Source organism: Rutilus rutilus (genome assembly GCF_951802725.1).
Source record: "Rutilus rutilus genome assembly, chromosome: 5".
NCBI lineage: Eukaryota > Metazoa > Chordata > Actinopteri > Cypriniformes > Leuciscidae > Rutilus > Rutilus rutilus.
Window position 1 is genome coordinate 27,905,702 of NC_140213.1, and position 22,814 is coordinate 27,928,515.

A 22,814-nucleotide genomic window follows, 5' to 3' on the forward strand; every position below is an offset into this window, starting at 1 on the left:
AGTTTATGTGGTTAAAATTCATCTTTGATAATCAAAATGACATATTTAAATGATTTTTTTCCTCTGAAAATAACTCTTCATGCCTTAAAATAGCTTGAATGCAACTCTACACCCTTGCTTCATTTAGTATATGCGGAACCATCAATATGCAAAATAGCCCGACCACGGTTTCCGATAGAATAGATTTCCGACCGTGTTTTTGAGACTGTCTTTGGTTCACTGTAGTTTTAAGCAGAAAATACTCAGCAAAGGTGTTGATTGAAGAATTTGCACTTGGTTTGTCTTAAGGCCAATTCACACCGCATAGTCAGACGCCAACAAAAACTGACGATCAAGTTAGCCGTTGGATTTTTAATTTTATGAAAAATAAGTGCCATGTTCACACTGCCCCAACAGACACCGACAAACTTCGAGTCAGACATTTACATGTCATTTTTCAACAAAACAAAAGAGGTTGTGGGTGAAGCCGCAGTTGCTGTGACGGGAAAGACAAGGTGCCTACTTGAATGCCTACTTGAATTTATGCAGAGAACTGCAGTTGATCTAGACAAACTGTTTTATTAGAAAGATTAAATCATCCAGCTTCGATATTTGTCCACTGTTTATTATAAAATTTGGTTACAGTGACAGGAATTTCTTAATGTCAGAAGTGCCAAATAATCAGTAATTTGAATAGAATAGCAACATTCATTCACATACAGTCATGTCTGCTGTGGTTTATTTATGTTCACATACCTGCACTAAACAGCATCCATTATGGCTTTTAGTCCAAAAGTGTGCATACTTGGAGAAATATTGATACATTTACATGCGCTTACTTAATACTTATTCGACAGAATCATCATTTCTATTCATTAACCACTGATTTATGCGATCTGGTGACCATTGGCGGCTTCCTGTGCTGTCTGTCTGTGTTTTCACTTCCCAGAGAAATGTTTCTACGCATGAAACATAAAGCTAATAAACACACACTTACGATAGTACAGTAATCAACATTTGAAATGGATCAAAAAAGTTCATCAAATTTGTCCTAAGACAAGAATGGGTATATTGTTCAAAATTCATTTATGACTTTGATGGAAGGTTTTGATCCACTTCAAAAGTTGACTACTGTTATATGGTTTGTATGTGATTTTCATGAGGTTTGGGGTATTTTCATATCAATAAAGGATGTTTACATTAGAGTACGTCAGAGTTTGTTGGAAAATCATATCGCACGGCTCAGACATTCCAAGACCCGACAAAAGGCGAATGAACATGTTTAGTCGGGTGAAACCAAACCCAGAACAACGCCAACAGGGAAATCTTTGGTGTTTGTTGGCTTCTGTCTGTGCAATGGCCTTTAAAGAGTATTAAAACACCACATAGACATAAACAATGTTAAAAACTTGATTTTCACCAAAGGGGGACTTTAAGGGATAATGCACAGTCGTATCACTTATTACACAGCTATTCATCACATAAATAATGACGTGGACATGAAATATTGATCTGAGAAGAAACCGTTTTTAAATATTCCCTGTTTATTATCATCTAATGTCCTATTAACAGTGTACAAAACACAACACAACAATTTTACCATTACCTACTATTAATACTGGAATCCTCTGGTTTCATTTTAAAGTAAATACAGTCGATAACTAAGGCACAAGATGGCAATGGCTGTATTTGAATGAAACGTGATATGAGAGACATTAAAGAAGCACCGGCCCTCAAATACCTGAATGAGCGGAATTATACAGCGTTGCTTTTGACGACGGTCAGTATTGGGCAATATCTGACTTCAGAATGTCATGACTGACCAATCAATCAAGCATTTTAGAGACCCGTGTAATAAATAGTTATTATTTGAATATAGACATACAACATATAGGGTAACACTTTACAATAAGGTTTCATGGTAACACTTTATGTTAGTGTCCTAGTTACACGTTACATGCAGTTAATATAGTAACAACTATAAATGATACATAATTACATGCAACTAATCCTTAACCAAACCCTAATCCTAACCATAACTCTACATGTAGTTAATTAATATTACTCAGTACTTAAATGTATAATTACACTGTAAAATGGACACCTTAAAATAAAAAGTGTAACCGGTTTCATTTGCTAACAAAGATTGATAAATACTGTAACAAATGTATAGCTCATTATTAGGTAATGTTAGTTAATACATTAACTAATGTTAACAAGTGTGACCTTATTGTAAAGTGTTACTAAATATAGTTTTGGTTGTCTAATGGGAGTATATATATATATATATATATCAGTGGCGGCTGCTGGTCTTTCAAAGAGGGGAAGCTCATTTTCGGCCTAGCCTACATCATAAAAAATTGCCCATTTATTTAAACGTAAATTCTATGTTCCTTTTTAAGAAAATGCTCTGTGACCCTGTCGTACCAACTAGTTGCTTTCTGCGATGAAATCCGCGATGGGACTGAGCTCGAATAGCTTCAGCGTCCTTACACTTTTTATTGTATGAAATCGCTGTCAATCAAATGGAAATGCAGCCTTTCGACAGACCCTCCAATCATCACGCAGAAGCCCGGAGTCCAGGCCAGCCCACTCCTCCATTCACTCCCAGAGACGCTGAGCGTCCGTCCGTGGGTGGGACATAATCGCAGCATTTAATCGGGACATAATCGCCTCGTGCCCGTGCTAATACAATGCTAAATCATAAATCAGATGTATGTAGAATAACATTATGATGTCCAGCAATCGATTTAAATAGTACACTGGGTTTACTTAGACATTTAATGAGATCTACTCCACTATGTTGTTTTTTCACGTGAATAAATACATAGGTCGACTGTTTCACAAATGTAGCCTACTTTAATGGTCCAGTGGCAGAACTCTTGCCAAGCGTGTCATAGGTTCATCAAAACCGATTATGTTTATCAGTGGTTGTATATCAAGCAGGGACAGATTTGTGTGAATTTTGCTTTGTGATTTCACCGGAACGAATAGAGAGTCTCCTCAACGGATTGAAGCGCGCGTCCGAGTGAAGACTGCGGCGTGTGCGCGAGCCACAAGAGAACACTGTATCCACGCCACTGATCGCAGCGGCAACGAGCACTTTGATCACTTGATTAAAAAAACAAATTTCAGCGCTAGATTGCTTCTTATTTAACAAGCGAACGAAACGAATAATTTGCTAGTTAACTGGAGATGTTTTATTTATTTGTATTGGAACATCCGTGCCGCGCGATGTTTCAAAAGTGGTGGGGACAATATCGACCCTGGGGTACATGTCCCACCCGCAAATTACGCCTATGATGACGAGACACGAGGAGAAATTGACAAAGAACTGTCCGACACAGCCCACGTAGCTCTCCAGATGGATGGACCTCCAGGGCCACTGAAAGTTTCCTCACGGTGACCGCTCACTCACTATATTACTTCGAAATGGGAAATGAGAAGCTGCGTTTTGCAAACACGCCCCATTTATGAAATAAATCAATTAATAATTAGATAATTAAGCTATATATCATATGCTGAAGTAAATTTTTGAAGTGTTAAAGATTAGAAAAAAATAACAACAAGAACCGTACAAACCGAAAACCGTGACCCTAAAACCGTGATACGAACCGAACCGTGGGTTTTGTGAACCGTGCCACCCCTAATATATATATATATATATATATATATATAATAAAAATAAAAAAATAAATAAAAAAAATGACTTGTCGTATGCACATAATTAAATTATGTCTAACAAGCAATGCACATGAAAATATGAAGTGTAAGGTATAAAGTTCCAAACTGTGTAAAAATCAAATGGAATATGTTTTTTTTTTACATGAGAGGGGAACTTGACTCCTCATTTCAGAAGACACCACAAGTCAATGGTTTTAATACTATAAGAGAGCGAGAGAGGAGGAAATAAACATGGGATACTTACAGGGAATACTCCGGAGGAATTCCCTTAAAGGCAGGCAGGTCTCGGACGTACTCGTTGTGGAACCATTTGACTTTGAAGTGCAAATTCATGTACTCTGTGCTCTTGCATAGACGATGCTTGTCATGTTCTGCAAATGAAAGTAAAAAAAAAAAATAAAAATAATGAATGAAACATGAGTCATGCATCTGGTTTGAGACACAGAAACGTAGCAACGTATTGAGCTTTAGTGTCTGAAGACATTCCACAAACATCATCATCATCATCATCATCAGTATGTAACAGGGTTATTATATATGAATATACTGTATATGAAGATTAGAAAAGTTGCCTTGGCAATTAAATGAATACCGTAAATTTAACAGCACTATAATTTTCAAGTACATACATATTAATAAACTATATAGTGTATAACTAATAGTACATAAAACTATAATGTATATACTTAATACGAAAATAACGCTGTAACCAAGAGGACACCACAGAAAAAAAAAAAAAAAAAATCACCACTGAGATGTCATCCTCATAATATATATTTATGTATTTAACATCTCAAATGTTTATACAAGACAATGAGATTACATGGAGAGCAAATAGACTCCAAACAAACAAACGTTTCACTTGGAATAACAGTGTTGTGCACAGTTGAATTGTTCACAAAAATAACATACTGTATATTAAGCAAGTAAATGTGACAGTTTTGATTTCATGTTGACTTTAATATCCCCTGAGTTATGAAACAAAAACCATCATTTGAGCAATAAAACTTCCCTCTGAGAGCTTACAGAGCAAAACAGGACATAGGAAAGGTACGCCTGATTGATTTGTCGGACAGCAACCAGAACGATCTGTACATTTGTGTTTTGTAAGTGCACACGGCCACAGGAAGTAGAGCTCATCCCAGACTAAAAAACTAAAACCTGCCCACCTGTGTGGACACAACGCGGACCGACGACAGAGTCTCAGCGGCCTGTTGGGATGTTTGGCAGGGGAGCTGTGATATACACTCTGACATGCCACATAATAAAGGTCAGAGAGGATTGTGGGTAACCTACAGCAGCTAAACAGCGAGAGGATTCAGGAGACGACAGTCTGGCAGCCATTAGAGGAAGCACAGTGAAGTATAGCTCAAAAATGACAGTAAGGGAGAAGGAGAGTTGTTTACTGTAATTCCTGCAGTTGTCAAGGGCAGGGAATGACATGCAACTACAGTGAGGAGAGATGTCAGCATATATATTCACCGTAACCTCTCACTCCCAGTGAAAACATGAGGACATATCACCTCCGACAGACATGGAGGACTTTATTGACTTAATCACAGTAGTGCAGCACAGGGCTGTAACCAAAAATTGACATTAAAGGGAGGGGAATCATAAATGGTCAAATTGTCCTCCCCAATTTTTGATATTCTTGATGCTGCTCTGCTGCACTCCATTACGAACCGCTCTGTTTGTGGTTAGGATGACAAAAAGTTTTAAAAGTTAAATTCTGTTTTTGTTTGGTCTGCCTCAGCGTTCTAAGAGTGCTCTTCAATGTCAAAATGATTGAGATGGCCAATCAAATCGAAGAAGGTGGGCCTTACTGTTTACAGAACACGAGTGTGAATTCCAAAACGACACTTCAGTTTTAATAGTGAAAGAGCGCATGGTAAGAAGTTAGTAGCTAAAGATTTAACCGTTGATTGAACCGTTTTTTGATAGAAATAGAAAAAATGCCTTAAAGTAATATCCAGTAATGCAAGCTATGCTATTATTTACAAAATATTTGCAAATAGTTTGAATTGGTTCCTTCTAGAGATGTGCGGTTGGCGGTTACAGCCGCGGACTCCGCGGATAAACCGCGGATTGGGCGGATGACGTGACGAAAAATAATATTTTAATTAAATTCGGGCGGGTGGCGGGCGGTTGAACCAATCAAATGAAAAATATATGTATACACCAATCAACGGATGGCGGGCGGGTGCGGTTTTGAAAATTGGTCAAAAACGTTGGTGCGGCTGGATGGCGGACGGATGATGATTTTTGTGATGCGGTTGCGGATGAAATAATAGCCCGTCCGCGCATCTCTAGTTCCTTCACAACTACAATTACACCTAGAACTTCTTTTACTGTATTTCTTATTCTCTGTTCCCTTAGATCCCTTTTAATACTTTATTTTATTCCTTTAAGTCCTGTCACTTTTGACCAGTTTAATGTATCCTTGCTAATAAAAATATTCCATTCAATTCATATTTATTTGTATAGCGCTTTTCACAATACACACTGTTTCAAAGCAGCTTTTCAAAGAGTCCACATTACAATTTAGAGTGATCTGTTATCAGAGGTAACTGTCTAAAATATGTATTTCAGAAATGTACATACAAATCACATAGTTAGCTAAACATGTATTAAAGTAACACTATGTAACTTTTCAACCTTCATAATATATTTCCAAGACCCTTGTGATGGTACATCGACTTACAATAGGTTGAATGACACGTCTGCCATAGCCTGACGCGGTCTATATCGCTTTTACTGGCACTATGTAACTTCGGGGTTCGGGTAGTAACCAGAGCACAAAAAGAACTACAAAATTCGACTGCTTTACGGCATACGTCACTTCCCCCACCACCACTACTGGAACACGCATCACCGCAGATGAGCAACTGAGCATCTATTTATCAAGCCAACGTGCAAACTAACAAATCAAAGTGAAAGTAAGTCACAGACGCTTTACACACAATCATCGTTATTAAAAGTAAAGAAATGAAATGATCTTACCAGCCAGGGCTTCGGATTTAAATCCGTTTCGCAAAAACACATTTATGTGACCAGGTGTAATGGAATCGTTTTGATAAATCAGATAGCTATCCGATCTGAGAAAGCGCATGAAGTGGCCAGTAAATAAATCTCTTATTTGTAAACTTGTTTGAGTATGTTGTTGCGCTTGCTTGTAGTATGTCATTTTTTTACGATTCATTCATGTTGATAATTAGACCAGTCCAATAATTTCCTCATATGTCTAGCTTTCGATTATCAGAGCTGTTAACAGACTTGCTAACAAACACTCGTTTCTCTTACGTGTTTTTTGCGTTGTTTTATTGCCTAGCTTGCCTCACGAATAGTTTGCCAGCTGAACTCAGGTGTTGTGAGGTGTATCACGTATCCTGAGGGATATCAGACGACGCTGCTGACGTTGATTCCTGCGTTTATCATGAGAACAGTTTTCAATATCTCACATAATTATCAGGACATAAATAAGCCTAACATAGAGGTTGTAAATAGTGTAAACGAGCACAATAGCAAAATATTTACGACAGTGCAAGTATTCCACAGCGACTCTAGGGGTCGCTTTTTTACAAAAACACGATTTCTACTTAGTGTTGCTTTAATGTAAACAATGCAATAATTTAAGGCAGAAACAATGAGCTCATTGAAGTAATGAATACATGTTTGTTAACAAATGATTATACATTCATTATATATAGATACATTTATGTCACATTTTAATGTGCATTAAATGTAATAAAATCACATTACATTTTAATTTTAATTGATATTAAAGGTGGCATATTATGCCCCTTTTCACAAGATGTATAAATCTATGGTGTCCCCAGAATGTGTCTGTGAAATTTCAGCACAAAATACCCCCCAGATCATTTATACTGTAGCTTGTCAAATTTGCCCCTTTTTGGGTGCGAGCATAAATGCGCCATTTTTGTGTGTCCCTTTAAAATGCAACTGAGCTGCTGCTCCTCGCCTCTGTTCAGAAGACAGCCGATCCTTTACACAAGCTTTGGATACTCCGGCAATAACAAAACACGCGGATAATCTCACTCATCCAATATCCCAGAGATAACCAGTAGCGAGTGCAGAGAGACTCAGGAAGAGGTTGCAACTTTTAGAAGCACCTGGAAGTTTCTGAATGGTTAGTGGATACATTCATGGAGTTGTTATGGAGTTGCATTGATTCATCTCATCGACTTGCAAGTACCGTCATGTTTAACTTTTACACAAGCTGACACAGTTCCCTGAGGTCTTTATAAGACAGCTGTGACATTTGTTGGTCCAATACTGTTCTGTGCTCGTCTGTACAGCAACGACAGAACAGTTTGCATGCTTTACTCGAACTTCTGCCATTGCGTTCGATCTGGTTATACTGTTGCCGCTTGCGAAAACCAAATGGTGGCACCGTGGGGGGTAAACGTGCAGATTAAGGGGCGGTAATATTATAATAAGATCCCTTTCCTACGTCCGAAAGGGAGCGAAATCTGAACGGCTTATTTTTTGACATGCTTGCAGAGAAAGGCTTACCAAAACTGGGTTGGTAGATGCACCGGGGACCCGATTATAACACTTAAACATGGAAAAAGTCAGATTTTTATGTCCCCTTTAAATATTATGTTAAATATTTACACCCAATATTAATCAATATTCTCTTTAAAAAATATACAGTATATAATGTACAGTCAGTCACTCATTATAAAAAAAAAATAAATAAATAAATAAAAAAATAAAAATAAATCCTGACGGGGTTTGAAGAAGGTTAATGTCCAGCTGACTGCCTTTCTTTATTATCAATTATTTACAGATATAAAGAAATGGCCAAATATACCATAATATTGCCATAATCAGAATCTTATTAAGAACATATTCAATAAACATGAGCAGTAACATGATATTCTGTTATATAACAGTAATGATTAAGGTTTCATGACATCTCACCTTAACATGCAGTACACAGCGACAGACCACCTTCTCAAAAATTCACAGAACGATTTAAAATATTCAACCTATCAGACTGTGGTTGTCAACACTTAAATGCAAGTGTCAGTAAATAATGAATTAATGCAGATCATCTCATTCATCACTGCACTGTGAAGTTCTGATTTCAAGCCCTTCGGCTGAAGTGATACGCTCATGTTTCTGCCCTCCATCCAGTGCCAGACCTGCAATGAGGGTCACTTGAACCCAAAACCCTGATCCACCTGAGCTTTTAATAGCTTTACCAGGCAAACAATCGCCCCGCTTGCCATGGAAACAACCACTGTAGTCTGAAAGCAAAGATAATGATTCAAACTGCTGCTTACATGCTGATCTTTAATTGTTGCATATGGCTTGAAAAATTTGATGCATTTATATCACAGCAGAATTACCATAATTACAAGATTCTACTGAAAACTTCAGACATAATTAAGCTGCTGCTATCACAATGGCCACATGAGACAAATCACATATATTAAAGTCAAAATTAAACTAGTTAATTTACTCCCTAATACAAGTTTCTGGTTATTTTAAAACCAAATTCCATTAAATTCCCATTAAATCCTTATAGATACAATCCATTCCTGTCAGGGTTGTTATCATTAAATACAGCTAAAACTTAAACTATTCAAAAGTTGATGAAAAACTTGATGTCGCCTAACTAACTGATTTAAGTTTAAGTATTACAATTACTGGCAACTGGAAATTATAAAAAAAACTTAAACTTAAATAAAAATAAACCAAAAGAATATATAATTTAAAAAAATTTGTAAAAAATGACAAAAAAATAAAATAACTTATAAAATAAAATATAAATACTTTTGGGAGCAAGTAAAAGTAAAAAAAAAATCCCATGCAAACAATAATAAATATATATATATATATATATATATATATATATATATATATATATATACACACCGGTATATATACCGGTATATATATATATATATATATATATATATATATATATATAAAATCCAGATTTTTTTTACAGTGTACGTAACACTAAAATAACACAGATACTCTCTCCTCAAATTATTTCCACCTGAATATTCTCCTTCACTGTGAAACACATCAAATTATGGAAGATAAATGCGATGAATGGATCTACAAAGTCCCGGCTGACATTATTTCCTGCTGAATATTTCATTCTGAAAGTTCTGGAAGTCATTGTGGAATGTTGTCATTAACATGTTCTGGAAATGCAGAGCTAAACTCCAAGACTTATGATAGAAGGAGTCTCGGTTGGTTTAGGCAGCTCTGCATTTCCATAATGCTTCATATGTTTTCCAAAACCCCATAATGAACGACATTAATAACACCTGCTTATGAAGCATGTCTGCATGAATTATTAAAATGAATGACTAACTCTTTTGGCAGCTCATTGTTTCTTGCAACCTCTGAGAAGTTTAATTCCTGAATTGTGGCGCTGTTTGCCATACCGTGGAATTGCTCGTTTATCTTAAAGAAACCGTTATTTTTCTCAGGGAACAGTCACCTCGAGGCTAATGTAAGGGATAGCGTCACACAGAGTGACTTGCTTTTCAAGATTTTTTTTATTTTTTCTCTCACTTTAACATCACTTTAACATCAAAGCATTCATAATCCATAGTTCTGGAGTTTTCCACCACAAAGAACGTCCTGATTAACACATGGCGCTGCAGCCGTGTGTCTGAATGTTGCATGAAGAATGAAGCTGTAAAAGAGAGTTAACTGAAACTATTGGGTAAATCTCACAAAGGCTGCATCTACACTCTTAAGTCTTAATGCACAGATCCAATCTTTTGACCATATCCGATGTTTTGGCCCGCCTGTTTACATTCACTTTACTTCACGTTTTACTATGCACATGGTAGACCCTGGTTTTGAATGCCCGTGCTATTAAAATTATTTATTTAATTCATGTCGGGTGGTCATGATTATTTGCCAGCATGAACAAGATAACAGCTGTCATGACTCATGAATGTTTTGCAACACAAAATCTGACGGAACGGGTATATAGTTAGGAAATAATTTTCATTTATCTACAGCTCAGATCTAGAATTCTGAAGTGAAATAAAGTAGTCCTGTATTATTATTTTTCAATGAATTCTCCTGAATTTTAATGAGCTCCTGAATGTTTCTGTTCTCGCAATTTCGTTTCTTTACAAAGATAAATATAAAGTTCCCACCTCAATAAAAAACCTGTGAGCGAGTGCATACAGGCACAACTGCCTCATAATACAACATTAAAAAGCCATCTTTGTGAATAAACGTGTCGTCCTCGCCTTGTGGTGGCTTGGAATTCAAAGAGGAATCGGATATGCGTGTTCAGACGTAGGTCGATGTCCAGATATCGGATATATATCTGATTTAAAACCACATTTGGAAGTGCCTCAGATAAGATGCGAAAAAATTGGATCTCGTGCGGATTTTTGTGTTTACACGAAAGATCAGATTTTTTGTGTCAGTGTAAACGCAGCCTAAGATCACACCTAACGCGTTTTTCAGGTTCGAAAACGCGAGGAGCACTGCCCCATCACACAGAACGAGCAGTGCGCTGCGTTTTTTATGTTGCTAGGCAACCACTGAAACAGTTGTCCTGTCAGTCAAGTAAACGTCAAATTATCCTTTTATTAACTTTATTTACTTTCTGTTAACATTGTGGTAGTTATGGTTCGTGAAGTCGTTAAGCTCCTGGTAACCCGCGAGAGCACCACAAGTTTATCCTCCATCATCGCACTCTCCGGGCATTCAAGCAACTATAGCTTTCATCACTAAAACGGAAGGCCCGCCTCTCCATTCATTCGATTGGACAGTGGAAAAAAACGCGATGACGTCGGGCGCTTTTTCCGCTCTGAGTTGCTTTTTTCAACTGCAAACACACGAGGTGCAGCAGGCGGTAAAACCATAGACAGTATATAAACTGGACACAGCGACCCCATAGGTTTCAACGGAGAAAAGTGAAGTCAATTAGAAGCTCTCACTTCCTGATGGCTGACCGTACTGCGCAGACACAAACTGAGCTTGACGACGTAGATGTGACGTGAGCAACCCGTCTGTCTTCTAGTAGTGTCATAGTACTCAAGGTGAGGAAGCAATAATGCAAGTAAAAGTATTTTATTAGTAATACTCAGAGACAGATGAACATGGAACAAACACAGGGTCAGTTGAGTGGCGCAGGGACCTTGACAGGCAACACAGAAGATGACGGTGGTGAATGGTGGAATCCGTGAATGAACCAGATGAAGTAATCCAGAGACAGAGCGAGGAACAAACTGCAACACCAAACGGGAACACCGACTCACGAACACGCTAGACTGAAGCACAACGGAGAACGCCAAACAGGAACAGGATACAACACGAGGAGACTTCACAATGATCTGACAAAGAGGAGACAGAGAACGTGAGTATATACAGTGGGTACGGAAAGTATTCAGACCCCCTTAAATTTTTCACTCTTTGTTATATTGCAGCCATTTGCTAAAATCATTTAAGTTCTTTTTTTTTCCTCATTATTGTACACACAGCACCCCACATTGACAGAAAAACACAGAATTGTTGACATTTTTGCACATTTATTAAAAAAGAAATATTGAAATATCACATTCAGAACCTTTGCTGTGACACTCATATATTTAACTCAGGTGCTGTCCATTTCTTCTGATCATCCTTGAGATGGTTCTACACCTTCATTTGAGTCCAGCTGTGTTTGATTATACTGATTGGACTTGATTAGGAAAGCCACACACCTGTCTATATAAGACCTTACAGCTCACAGTGCATGTCAGAGCAAATGAGAATCATGAGGTCAAAGGAACTGCCTGAAGAGCTCAGAGACAGAATTGTGGCAAGGCACAGATCTGGCCAAGGTTACAAAAAAAATTCTGCTGCACTTAAGGTTCCTAAGAGCACAGTGGCCTCCATAACCCTTAAATGGAAGACGTTTGGGACGACCAGAACCCGTCCTAGAGCTGGCCGTCCGGCCAAACTGAGCTATCGGGGGAGAAGAGCCTTGGTGAGAGAGGTAAAGAAGAACCCAAAGATCACTGTGGCTGAGCTCCAGAGATGCAGTCGGGAGATGGGAGAAAGTTGTAGTAAGTCAACCATCACTGTAGCCATCCACCAGTCGGGGCTTTATGGCAGAGTGGCCCGACGGAAGCCTCTCCTCAGTGCAAGACACATGAAAGCACACCTGAAGGACTCCAAGATGGTGATAAATAAGATTCTCTGGTCTGATGAGACCAAGATAGAACTTTTTGGCCTTAATTCTAAGCGGTATGTGTGGAGAAAACCAGGCACTGCTCATCACCTGTCCAATACAGTCTCAACAGTGAAGCATGGTGGTGGCAGCATCATGCTGTGGGGGTGTTTTTCAGCTGCAGGGACAGGACGACTGGTTGCAATCGAGGGAAAGATGAATGCGGCCAAGTACAGGGATATCCTGGACGAAAACCTTCTCCAGAGTGCTCTGGACCTCAGACTGGGCCGAAGGTTCACCTTCCAACAAGACAATGACCCTAAGCACACAGCTAAAATAACGAAGGAGTGGCTTCACAACAACTCCGTGACTGTTCTTGAATGGCCCAGCCAGAGCCCTGACTTAAACCCAATTGAGCATCTCTGGAGAGACCTGAAAATGGCTGTCCACCAACGTTTACCATCCAACCTGACAGAACTGGAGAGGATCTGCAAGGAGGAATGGCAGAGGATACCCAAATCCAGGTGTGAAAAACTTGTTGCATCTTTCCCAAAAAGACTCATGGCTGTATTAGATCAAAAGGGTGCTTCTACTAAATACTGAGCAAAGGGTCTGAATACTTAGGACCATGTGATATTTCAGTTTTTCTTTTTTAATAAATGTGCAAAAATGTCAACAATTCTGTGTTTTTCTGTCAATACCCATATTGCTACCCATGTGCTGTGTGTACAATAATGAGAAAAAAAAAAAAAGACCTTAAATGATTTTAGCAAACGGCTACAATATAACAAAGAGTGACAAATTTAAGGGGGTCTGAATACTTTCCGTACCCACTGTATATGCACGTTGATCAGCTGCAGCTGGCGCCGTTAGTGAGGATCGTAACCCTCCCAGTCCACCAAGTACTGAAATCCGCGTCCCCTCCGTCTTGAGTCCAGAATACGATTAACCGAATATGTAGGTTCCCCATCTACGAGTCGCGGCGGGGGGGAACCGGGGCAGGCGGATTAATATGAGAACGAAACACAGGCTTTATTTTTGATACATGAAAGGCGGGATGAATTCTCCTGTACGCTGGAGGAAGATTGAGGCGGACTGCCACCGGACTAATGATTTTGGCGACAGTGAACAGGCCAATGAATTTGGGAGCAAGCTTATTAGAAACGGAGCGGAGAGGAATGTTGTTGGTAGAAAGCCACACTTTTTGACCAACGACGTATACGGGAGGCTTAGACCGGTGGCGATCAGCTTTAGCCTTGGTGCGCGCTCCCACTTGGAGTGGAGTCTCACGGGCTCTAGTCCATGTGCGGTGACACCTCTGGACGAAGGCGTGAGCGGAGGGGACCGCGACTTCGGATTCCAGACTGGTAAAAATTGGTGGCTGGTAACCTGAACTACACTCAAACGGTGATAGGCCTGTGGATGACACTGGTAACGTATTGTGAGCGTACTCCACCATTGAAAGTTGTTGGCTCCATGAGGAAGGATTCTTGGAGACCAAACATCGCAACACCCTTTCCAAATCTTGGTTGGCTCTCTCGGTTTGGCCATTGCTCTGGGGATTTATTAGTAATACTCAGAGACAGATGAACATGGAACAAACACAGTGGCAGTTGAGTGGCGCAGGGACCTCGACAGGCAACACAGAAGATGACGGTGGTGAATGGTGGAATCCGTGAATGAACCAGATGAAGTAATCCAGAGACAGAGCGAGGAACAAACTGCAACACCAAACGGGAACACTGACTCACGAACACGCCAGACTGAAGCACAACAGAGAACGCCAAACAGGAACAGGATACAACACGAGGAGACTTCACAACGATCTGACAAAGAGGAGACAGAGAACGTGAGTATATATATGCACGTTGATCAGCTGCAGCTGGCGCCGTTAGTGAGCTGCAGCTGTCACCGCTGATCAGCGGTAATGATCCAGACCACGCCCAACACACACACACATACAACAACAATGACACGAGACAAGAAGAAGACAGTGAAATCATGAACCATGACAAGTAGCTGTGCCAAGAGAAATCTGAATCATTCCCTTCCGAAACTTGCAGAGACGGAGAGTTTGAGTAGGAGGTGTCCATGAGCTAGGAGAAGGAGAAACTTTTGCTAAGTATTCTGATTAATTATTTTGTAATTTTGCCTCCACGTCCCCCCGACTGCCCGCGAGCTTCTCCTCCTGTCCATATGGTAATTTCTCTACTGTGCGACAGAGAGTCGCGTGGTTATGACGCAATCGTTAGCCTATTTTTACAAAAACTGCATCTACTGTACAAGGTAATGGAGCCTTTTATACATTTTCGTGTTTCTTTAGAAATAAATAATGGACAAATGGAGCCTCAGATGTAAAGTTATTCGCTGTCAAAGTGACGCCAAAATGAATGGGAGTCAATGGATGGCTAACAGCAGGTGGGGGTCCGCTAATCAATGTACCTGGGAGGTGTTTAAGGTCCACGAGTAACTATAATCTGTCCCAGCCACGCTCACGCTTAAAGTCAAGAGGGGACCGTGCTTTCGCTGTTGTCGGTCCTAGGCTGTGGAATAGACTCCCTGTCTCCTTGAGATCGCTATCCTCTTTATATGAGGTTAAACTCAAATTAAAGGTGTATCTTTTGGAGCGTGCATTTCTCTAAATTTAAATTTATCTATGTTTTTTTTTTTTTTTTTTTTTTTTACAGTCTGAATGATATTTTTATTCTTCAATCTTCTTGGATTTATGTTATGTGAAGCACAGTGGTCAACTTCTGTTGTGTTTACTTGTGCTATATAAATAAAGGAAAGAAAGAAAGAAAGAAAGAAAGAAATGGCGGCGCCCAGGGAAGCTTCAATGTTTTCCGAAACACTGCCCCCCTGGGTAACAGCAGGCGCATAAACAGCGCGCAGAACACTTGCTGCCATAAGAAACCAATTGAAAAAAGGCGCCTCTCACTGCAAAAACGCGTCAGGTGTGATCGGGGCCTAAATCTGTCAATAACAGATCTAGATTACATTTCACTCCAAAATCAACAAAGAGATGACAATTCTACAGTCTCTAACTGTAATGTACCTATGTGTGGTGTGAAGAGGTAGATGGTTGAGAAGAGGGATGTGATGCGCTCTGACAGTGTCACTTTAATCATTGGTCCCGAAGGCTAAAGCGAGTGCTAGTGCAGTGTGGTTCAGGGGCAGCAGGAGATGTATATGCCAGGCTGCCCAGAGTGCCATCCACCCACACTGAGAGCCAGCGCACCTCCAGCACATGTCCTCCCTTGAGACAAGCCCTTATTAAGCCAAGAACTCAAACAGTATGGGATATCCACACAGAACAAATAAAAACGAAATTTTCCGGCAATCAGTGTTTTCACTGTAATACTGGGATAGGTGATACCACTTATTTTATTTTCAATCCGATACCTTATGAAAAATAACCATGGTGTTACATAAGTAAAATTTCAGTAATCATGTTTTTTTATTTTTTATTACCATGGTTTTACTATACAAATATTATGGTTCATGTAGTGGTAACCATGGTAAATGTGTGGTTACTGGAGTTTTAATACAAATGCTATAGATGAACTGTTTAAAACCATGGTTAATTTTTGTAAAGGGCTGCCAGTGGCAAGCTGTTTTATCCGTAAAGGTAACATTTTTTTTCTTTTTTCTGACAGATTTATTACCAGCCATCAAATAACATAACACGATCCATCAGAATTTTTTATGATTTACATTTAAATAAATGTAATTCCACAAACTAGCCTAATTATAATAAGTGTTAAAGCTACAATATGCAAGAATTTTTTGCCTCTAGAGGGCGCTACATTCCAAACAACAACAACGGCGTAGCTTGATGACGATGTGAAGGAGCGTGGAATGATGGGAACTGTCGTTTTAAACTCCACCGTGGATGTCACGGTAATGTAAATCAGTCAGACGGGAATCGAAAAATCATGTTCATGGATGAGGCTAAGTTCTTTTTTTATAATGACATGTTTTTTTGTGGCGAGGGGGGCATGGTTCAGCGCGGTCTAATGGGAGAGAGAAGAGACGAGCAAGTAGGTCAAGTGCAAATGACGAACACCTGTGTCTTATTGCCGTGATCCGCGTGGAGAGACCGCTTATAAGCCGCACGCTGGAACGTGAGAGAGAGACTGAAGAGAAAATTGGACGCAGAGAAAGAAAACCGGTGGATCCGAGCTCTCATTTTTGATCTGTTTTGTGCCGTCGCGGTTGCCACGGTGAATGCGCGTTGTGCACGACTTTAGTTTGTTTTGCTTTATTTTAATAAAGTACGAGTCCCAGTCACGCCGACCCCTGTCTTCTTCCTTCCTGACTCTTGAACAGGGACGTGCGGTCAGGGTAGGCAGGGTAGGCAGTGCCTCACCAAAGGAAATGTTGACATTACATTTATTAATTCCAAGAACTTTATTAATTCACCACATTATTAATTGCATTTATTTTATTCCAAATATAAATTTTTGGAATAAAAAAAAAATGTTCAGGAATACACATATAATATACTCATTTTGCCATTGTTTGCTCCTAAAACCATTGTTTCATGCAGGAAATGCAAGGCCATGGCCATTGAGGCAGAGGTTAGCAGTGCCTCTTTGGTCCATAGAACGTAGTTTACCTAGGTTTGCGCATGCGCAGTCAGTTCTCATGCTGTCTTGAATTATCAACATTGAGGCAGAGACCGAGCTTGCTTCATGTCACGTGATCCACTCGCTCTCACTCAATCCGCGCTTCCCGATCTAGCGGCGCCTAGCGTTGGCTGTCAACAGGCCCGGGGTGGGTAATCGGGAGAATTCCCGGTGGGCCGCTTCACTTTTGGGCCGGTCGAGGATTTTCTTTTTTCACATTTGTCACGTTAGTTACATTAGGCTACACACGATCGGACGTTCCGCATTCTGACACCGCAGCGCGCAGCCTCTGCATGGGTTGTACCATGTGAGGGAGTTCTCCCCTCCTATAGAGTTGGTTGGGTCCATAGCCCGTCTTTTCCAAAACGTTTTCTCAGGAGTAGGCTACCGCGGCACCGCCGGCGCGTACCGATAGCTGGGCCGGCCCTACCATAACGCGTCAGGGAGGATGGATGGGAGGAAGAGGCCAGGAGGTATGGAAGCTTGTTTCCGCCACAGAATAAAACATTTTAAAAGATAATTGCGACTTTTTATCTCACAATTGCGAGTTTACATCTCGCAATTCTGTCATTATTTCTCAGAATTGCGTGAAATAAAGTCGCAATTGCGTGTTATAAAGTCAGAATTGCGAGATATAAAGCCAGAATTGCGTGAAATAAAGTCGCAATTGCATGTTATAAAGTCAGAATTGCAAGATATAAAGTCAGAATTGTGTGAAATAAAGTCGCAATTGCTTCTTATAAAGTCTAAGTGAATTATTATTTAACCTTTACATTATTTGTTGAACCATGGCATTAATACAAACTACAATAGTGACTAGGCTGCTTGTCGGTTCGCTGACACCGCGCCGCCTCCCTCTCTTAACGTTACTGTGTCCCGCACAAAACATTTGTTTGTTGTATAAGTCATAAGATAGATGTGTCCATTAATTTGATTATTAGATTTGATTGTGCATTAGCCTCACATATGACTGACTTTGCTGTATGCAGGCAGCGATGTGATGATGCCTGATATGAACTTGGGTTGCTACATTAACTGAATGAATATATAAACATATATGCCACATTGATAGGTCACAGCCTACCCATGACAAGATTTCACCGCACGTTACTGCTCTTGAACCTCATTACACTTTTATTTCATTAAAATGAATTAACCGCAAGAAAAGTAAGGTTTAATACTAAATTGGTTATCATAGATGTTACTGTATGTCGAATTCATTGTTGTGATAACGCGGCGCAGTTTTACGTGTTCTAAACAATTGTTGTAAAAGTACATTCGAACATACCCACATCATTTGCCAAAATACTGATTAATCTATGTATAACATTAATTAATGTATAACACATGCTATATTTATTTACATGGCCATAAACACCAGACGTGATAAACAATGTCAATAAACTAAACACAAATCTAAAGCAATATATACTTCCCTTACATAAACATAACTATTACCGAATGCTACATTTGGAAAATATAAAATTAAGCATGCTTTGTCGACAGAACCAGCTGCAATCGGTAAAGAATAATTGTGTTCCATAACGACTGCACAAAACAAGCTAACGTTTGTTGCTTGATAGACGCTACAACTACAACTTCCGCATTTGTCCAGGACTCCATGCAGTACGAGCGGAAACCTATTGTACCTTTAATATAAACTACTGTTCACAAGTTTGGGGTTGGTAAGATCTTTTAATGCCCAAAAGGCTGCATTTATTTAACCAAAAATACAGTAAAAAACAGTAATATTGTGATATATTATTACAATTTAAAATATCTGTTTTCTATTTGAATATATTATAAAATGTATTTTACTCCTGTGCTGTCAAAGCTCCATACTCCAGTCTTCAGTGTCACGTGATCCTTCAGAAAACATTCTAAGATGCTGATTTGCTGCTCAAGAAACATTTCTTATTATTATCAGTTGAAAATATTTAGTTTTTTTTTTTTTTTTTTTTTAAGGATTCTTTGATGAACAAAGTTCAAAAGAACAGTATTTATATGAAATAGATTTTATGTAACAATGTAAAAGCCTTTACTGTCACTGTGATCAATTTAATGCATCTTTGATGAATACAAGTATTAATTTCCTTGAAAAAAATCCTACTGATGTCAAAACTTTGAACGGCTGTGTACACTTTCAATTTGTTTATTGTGAAATAACTTCCGGTAGTTTCTCTGTCATCTGATAAGCATTGTTCTTGGCTTTGTTTCCCAAACCCATTGTGAGCCTAAGCTGATCGCAGAGACCAGTGGTGGCAATGGTTTGATCTACTTGTGCTTATGATGATTTTGGGAAATGCAGTTCTATTTAAACAAGCACTGAGAGAGAAGCGTCAGCAACGAACGCTGTCAGGGTCCTAATTTATTTCTATTTAACGTTTCTTCATAAGTTACGCCCGTTTCACACATACTCCGTTTGCAGTGCGTGTGCGGTGCGTATTTTTTTCCGTACCCATGTTAACAGGTTAGAGCTTTCACACTGCACACGAATGCAGTCCGTCCATCCGTTCCAGTTGCGGTGCGTATACAGCAGTGCAGAGATCGTTTCCGTACCGAGTCTATTTTTTGCTGTGCTGCAACGCTGAATTAAAGTGACAACGCATGGTTCGTGTTTAAAATGCACACAGATTGACATGAAAATGTAATAATTTTACCATAAATGCATTTAATTAAATAAAATGTAGGTTAGTAATCTTACCATGAATGCATTTAATTAAATAAAACCATTTTCAGTCATCTTTTTATTTTAAGACGAGGTAAAGCAAGGAAAACTACAATTTACTTCAACAAGGCAACAAAACGACACTCGTGGAAAAACAAGTTGGTTGTGACGTGCAAGACTTTGTATAACGATTTAAATAGAAAAGGTATGAATCTGCTGTTTTTGTAAATTAAGTTTTAATTTAAAATGTATGCAATTTTAATATAAGTACATGGTTCAATATTTTACCACTGCGTGAGCAACTTAATATATAATCTATATAGAAGTAATGTATTGAACGTTGTGTTACGACCTCTCATAAAAAATATCAACTCTGAGAGAAGAGACTATAAACAAGAACAAGTAAACGGCGGAATCAATGCAATTATTTATTTATTTACTCACCCACAACAGACGCCACAAAGACTCACAATAATAACGAACATTCCATCCAGTGAACGAAATATAAAAGCACGGACAACAACTAGCCTAACAAAGAAAACAAAAATACAATTCTAAAGACAATTGTTTAATCTGTCGACGCTTCTATTATTATTATTAGTCAGCTCCTTCAATCAAATCACGAACAGGTGCGTCGGAGAGAGCGCACGTACTACACGCTCAAAAAGATAGAGCGACGCCAAGACAGACAAGGGAGGATGTGTACAAAGAGAATATCCTAAAACTTTTTTAAATAAAAGTTGCTGATAGCTTATGGATTTGAAATAAAATGAGTAGGTCTATATGTGTTTGTTGTAGCTACAGCCGCGGATCAGTTACGCACTGCAAACGCAGCATATGTGAAAGCACTATAGGGCGTGCTGCTCCTGCACCGCATACGCACCGCAACACGGACCGCACACGCACTGCACACGGAGTATGTGTGAAACGGGCGTCACGCCCGTTTCACACATACTCCGTTTGCAGTGCGTATGCGGTGCGTATTTTTTTCCGTACCCATGTTAACAGGTTAGAGCTTCCACACTGCACGCGGTTGCAGTCCGTCGATCCGTTCCAATTGCGGTGCGTATACAGCAGTGCAGCGATCGTTTCCGCACCGAGTCTATTTTTGCTGTGCTGCAAACGCTGAATTAAAGTGACAGCGCATGTTTCATGGTCAAAATGAACACAGATTGACCTAAAAATGTAGTAATTTCACCATAAATGCGATTAATTAAATAAAATGTGTAGTAATCTTAACAGAAATGTATTTAATTAAATACTATTTTCACTTTAAGACCGGGGTAAAGCAAGGAAAACTACAATTTACCTCAACAAGGCGACATAATGAACGACACTCGTGGAGGTGGAAAAACAAATTCTTTGTGACATGCAAGATTTATTGTTTTAATTTAAATGCAAAAGAAAAGGCATGAGAGTCGGCTGTTTTTTTATATAGCCTAAGTAGGCTACATGGTTAAATATTTGACCACTTGCTTGAGGAACTTAATATAAGTAGAAGTAATGAATTGAATAATAGCCTACGTTGTTTAAATTGTGTTTAAATGTGCATACGTTAGAGTGTATGTGTACAAAGAGAATCGCAATGCTGAGACGTTAAGACCAGGGTAAATCAAGGGAAAATACATATTTCAACAACGCAACATAATGAACAACACTCGTCTCATTCGTGGAGGTGGAAAAACAAGTTCTTTGTGACATGCAAGATTTATTGTATAAAGATTTAAATTATGCAAAAGAAAGAGTAGCCTATATGAGTCTGCTGTGTTTGTCAATTTTAAGTTTTAATTTAAAATGTAGTCTATGCGATTTTAATATAAGTACATGGTTAAATATTTTGCCACTTGCTTGAGCAACTTAATATAATTATATAGAAGTAATGCAATGAAGTTTGTTTAAATTGTTTTAAACGTGAATACGTCTATTAAAGAGTATATGTGTACAAAGAGAATCGCAATGCTGACAAAAAACATTTTTTTTAAATAAAATTTGCTGATAACTTATGGATTTGAAATACAATTTGTTTGTGGTACAGCCGGATCAGTTATGCACCGCAAACGCAGCTTATGTGAAAGCACTTTAGCACGTGCTGCTCCTGCACCGCATACGCACTGCAACATGCACCGCACACGCACTGCACACGGAGTATGTGTGAAACGGGCGTTAGACTTCATGCAGCGCTGGGCAGACCGATCAGTGGCTGACTTGAAGCAGTGCATGCCGGTTATAAATTTTGTCTGACTTGAGACAGTGCCGACACCACGCCACTGTGACGTACTGTATGGCATCAAAATACCGCGAGAGCGATTCGAGAGCAGACGGCTGACTCAGCAGGCACAGCTTGTTGATGGACTCGATCTACTCAATCAATGTTTTAATTATCGTTCTAAATCCGATCCAGACAGGGCCCTATTTTAACAATCTAAGCACATGGTCTAAAGCGTAAGGCGCAAGTACACTTAGTCCGACTCCACTTTTGCTAGTTCAACGACGGGATAAATGGTCGGCGCACCCAGAGCGTGAACTAAAAGGGTTGTCCCTATTCTCTTAATGAGTAATCGGTGTGTTTTGAGCGTAATGTGCAACAAACCAATCAGAGTTTTATCTCAAATTCCCTTTAAAAGCCAGTTGCGCTCGCGCCATGGTGGATTCGCTATTTACACGTGGGAATTTGCAAGCAGAAAAACTG

The 22,814-nt window shown here is 39.2% G+C and overlaps 1 protein-coding gene across 1 annotated transcript in view; it reads right to left on the reverse strand.

Annotated features, from left to right (window-relative positions):
* unc13c (unc-13 homolog C (C. elegans)) overlaps positions 1-22,814 on the reverse strand; it is a 404,470-nt gene that overhangs the window by 201,606 nt on the left and 180,050 nt on the right. Inside the window, exon 19 of the mRNA XM_084408974.1 lies at positions 3,908-4,034. Coding sequence (XP_084265100.1) covers positions 3,908-4,034 — 127 coding nt within the window. The remainder of the gene's footprint in view (positions 1-3,907; positions 4,035-22,814) is intronic.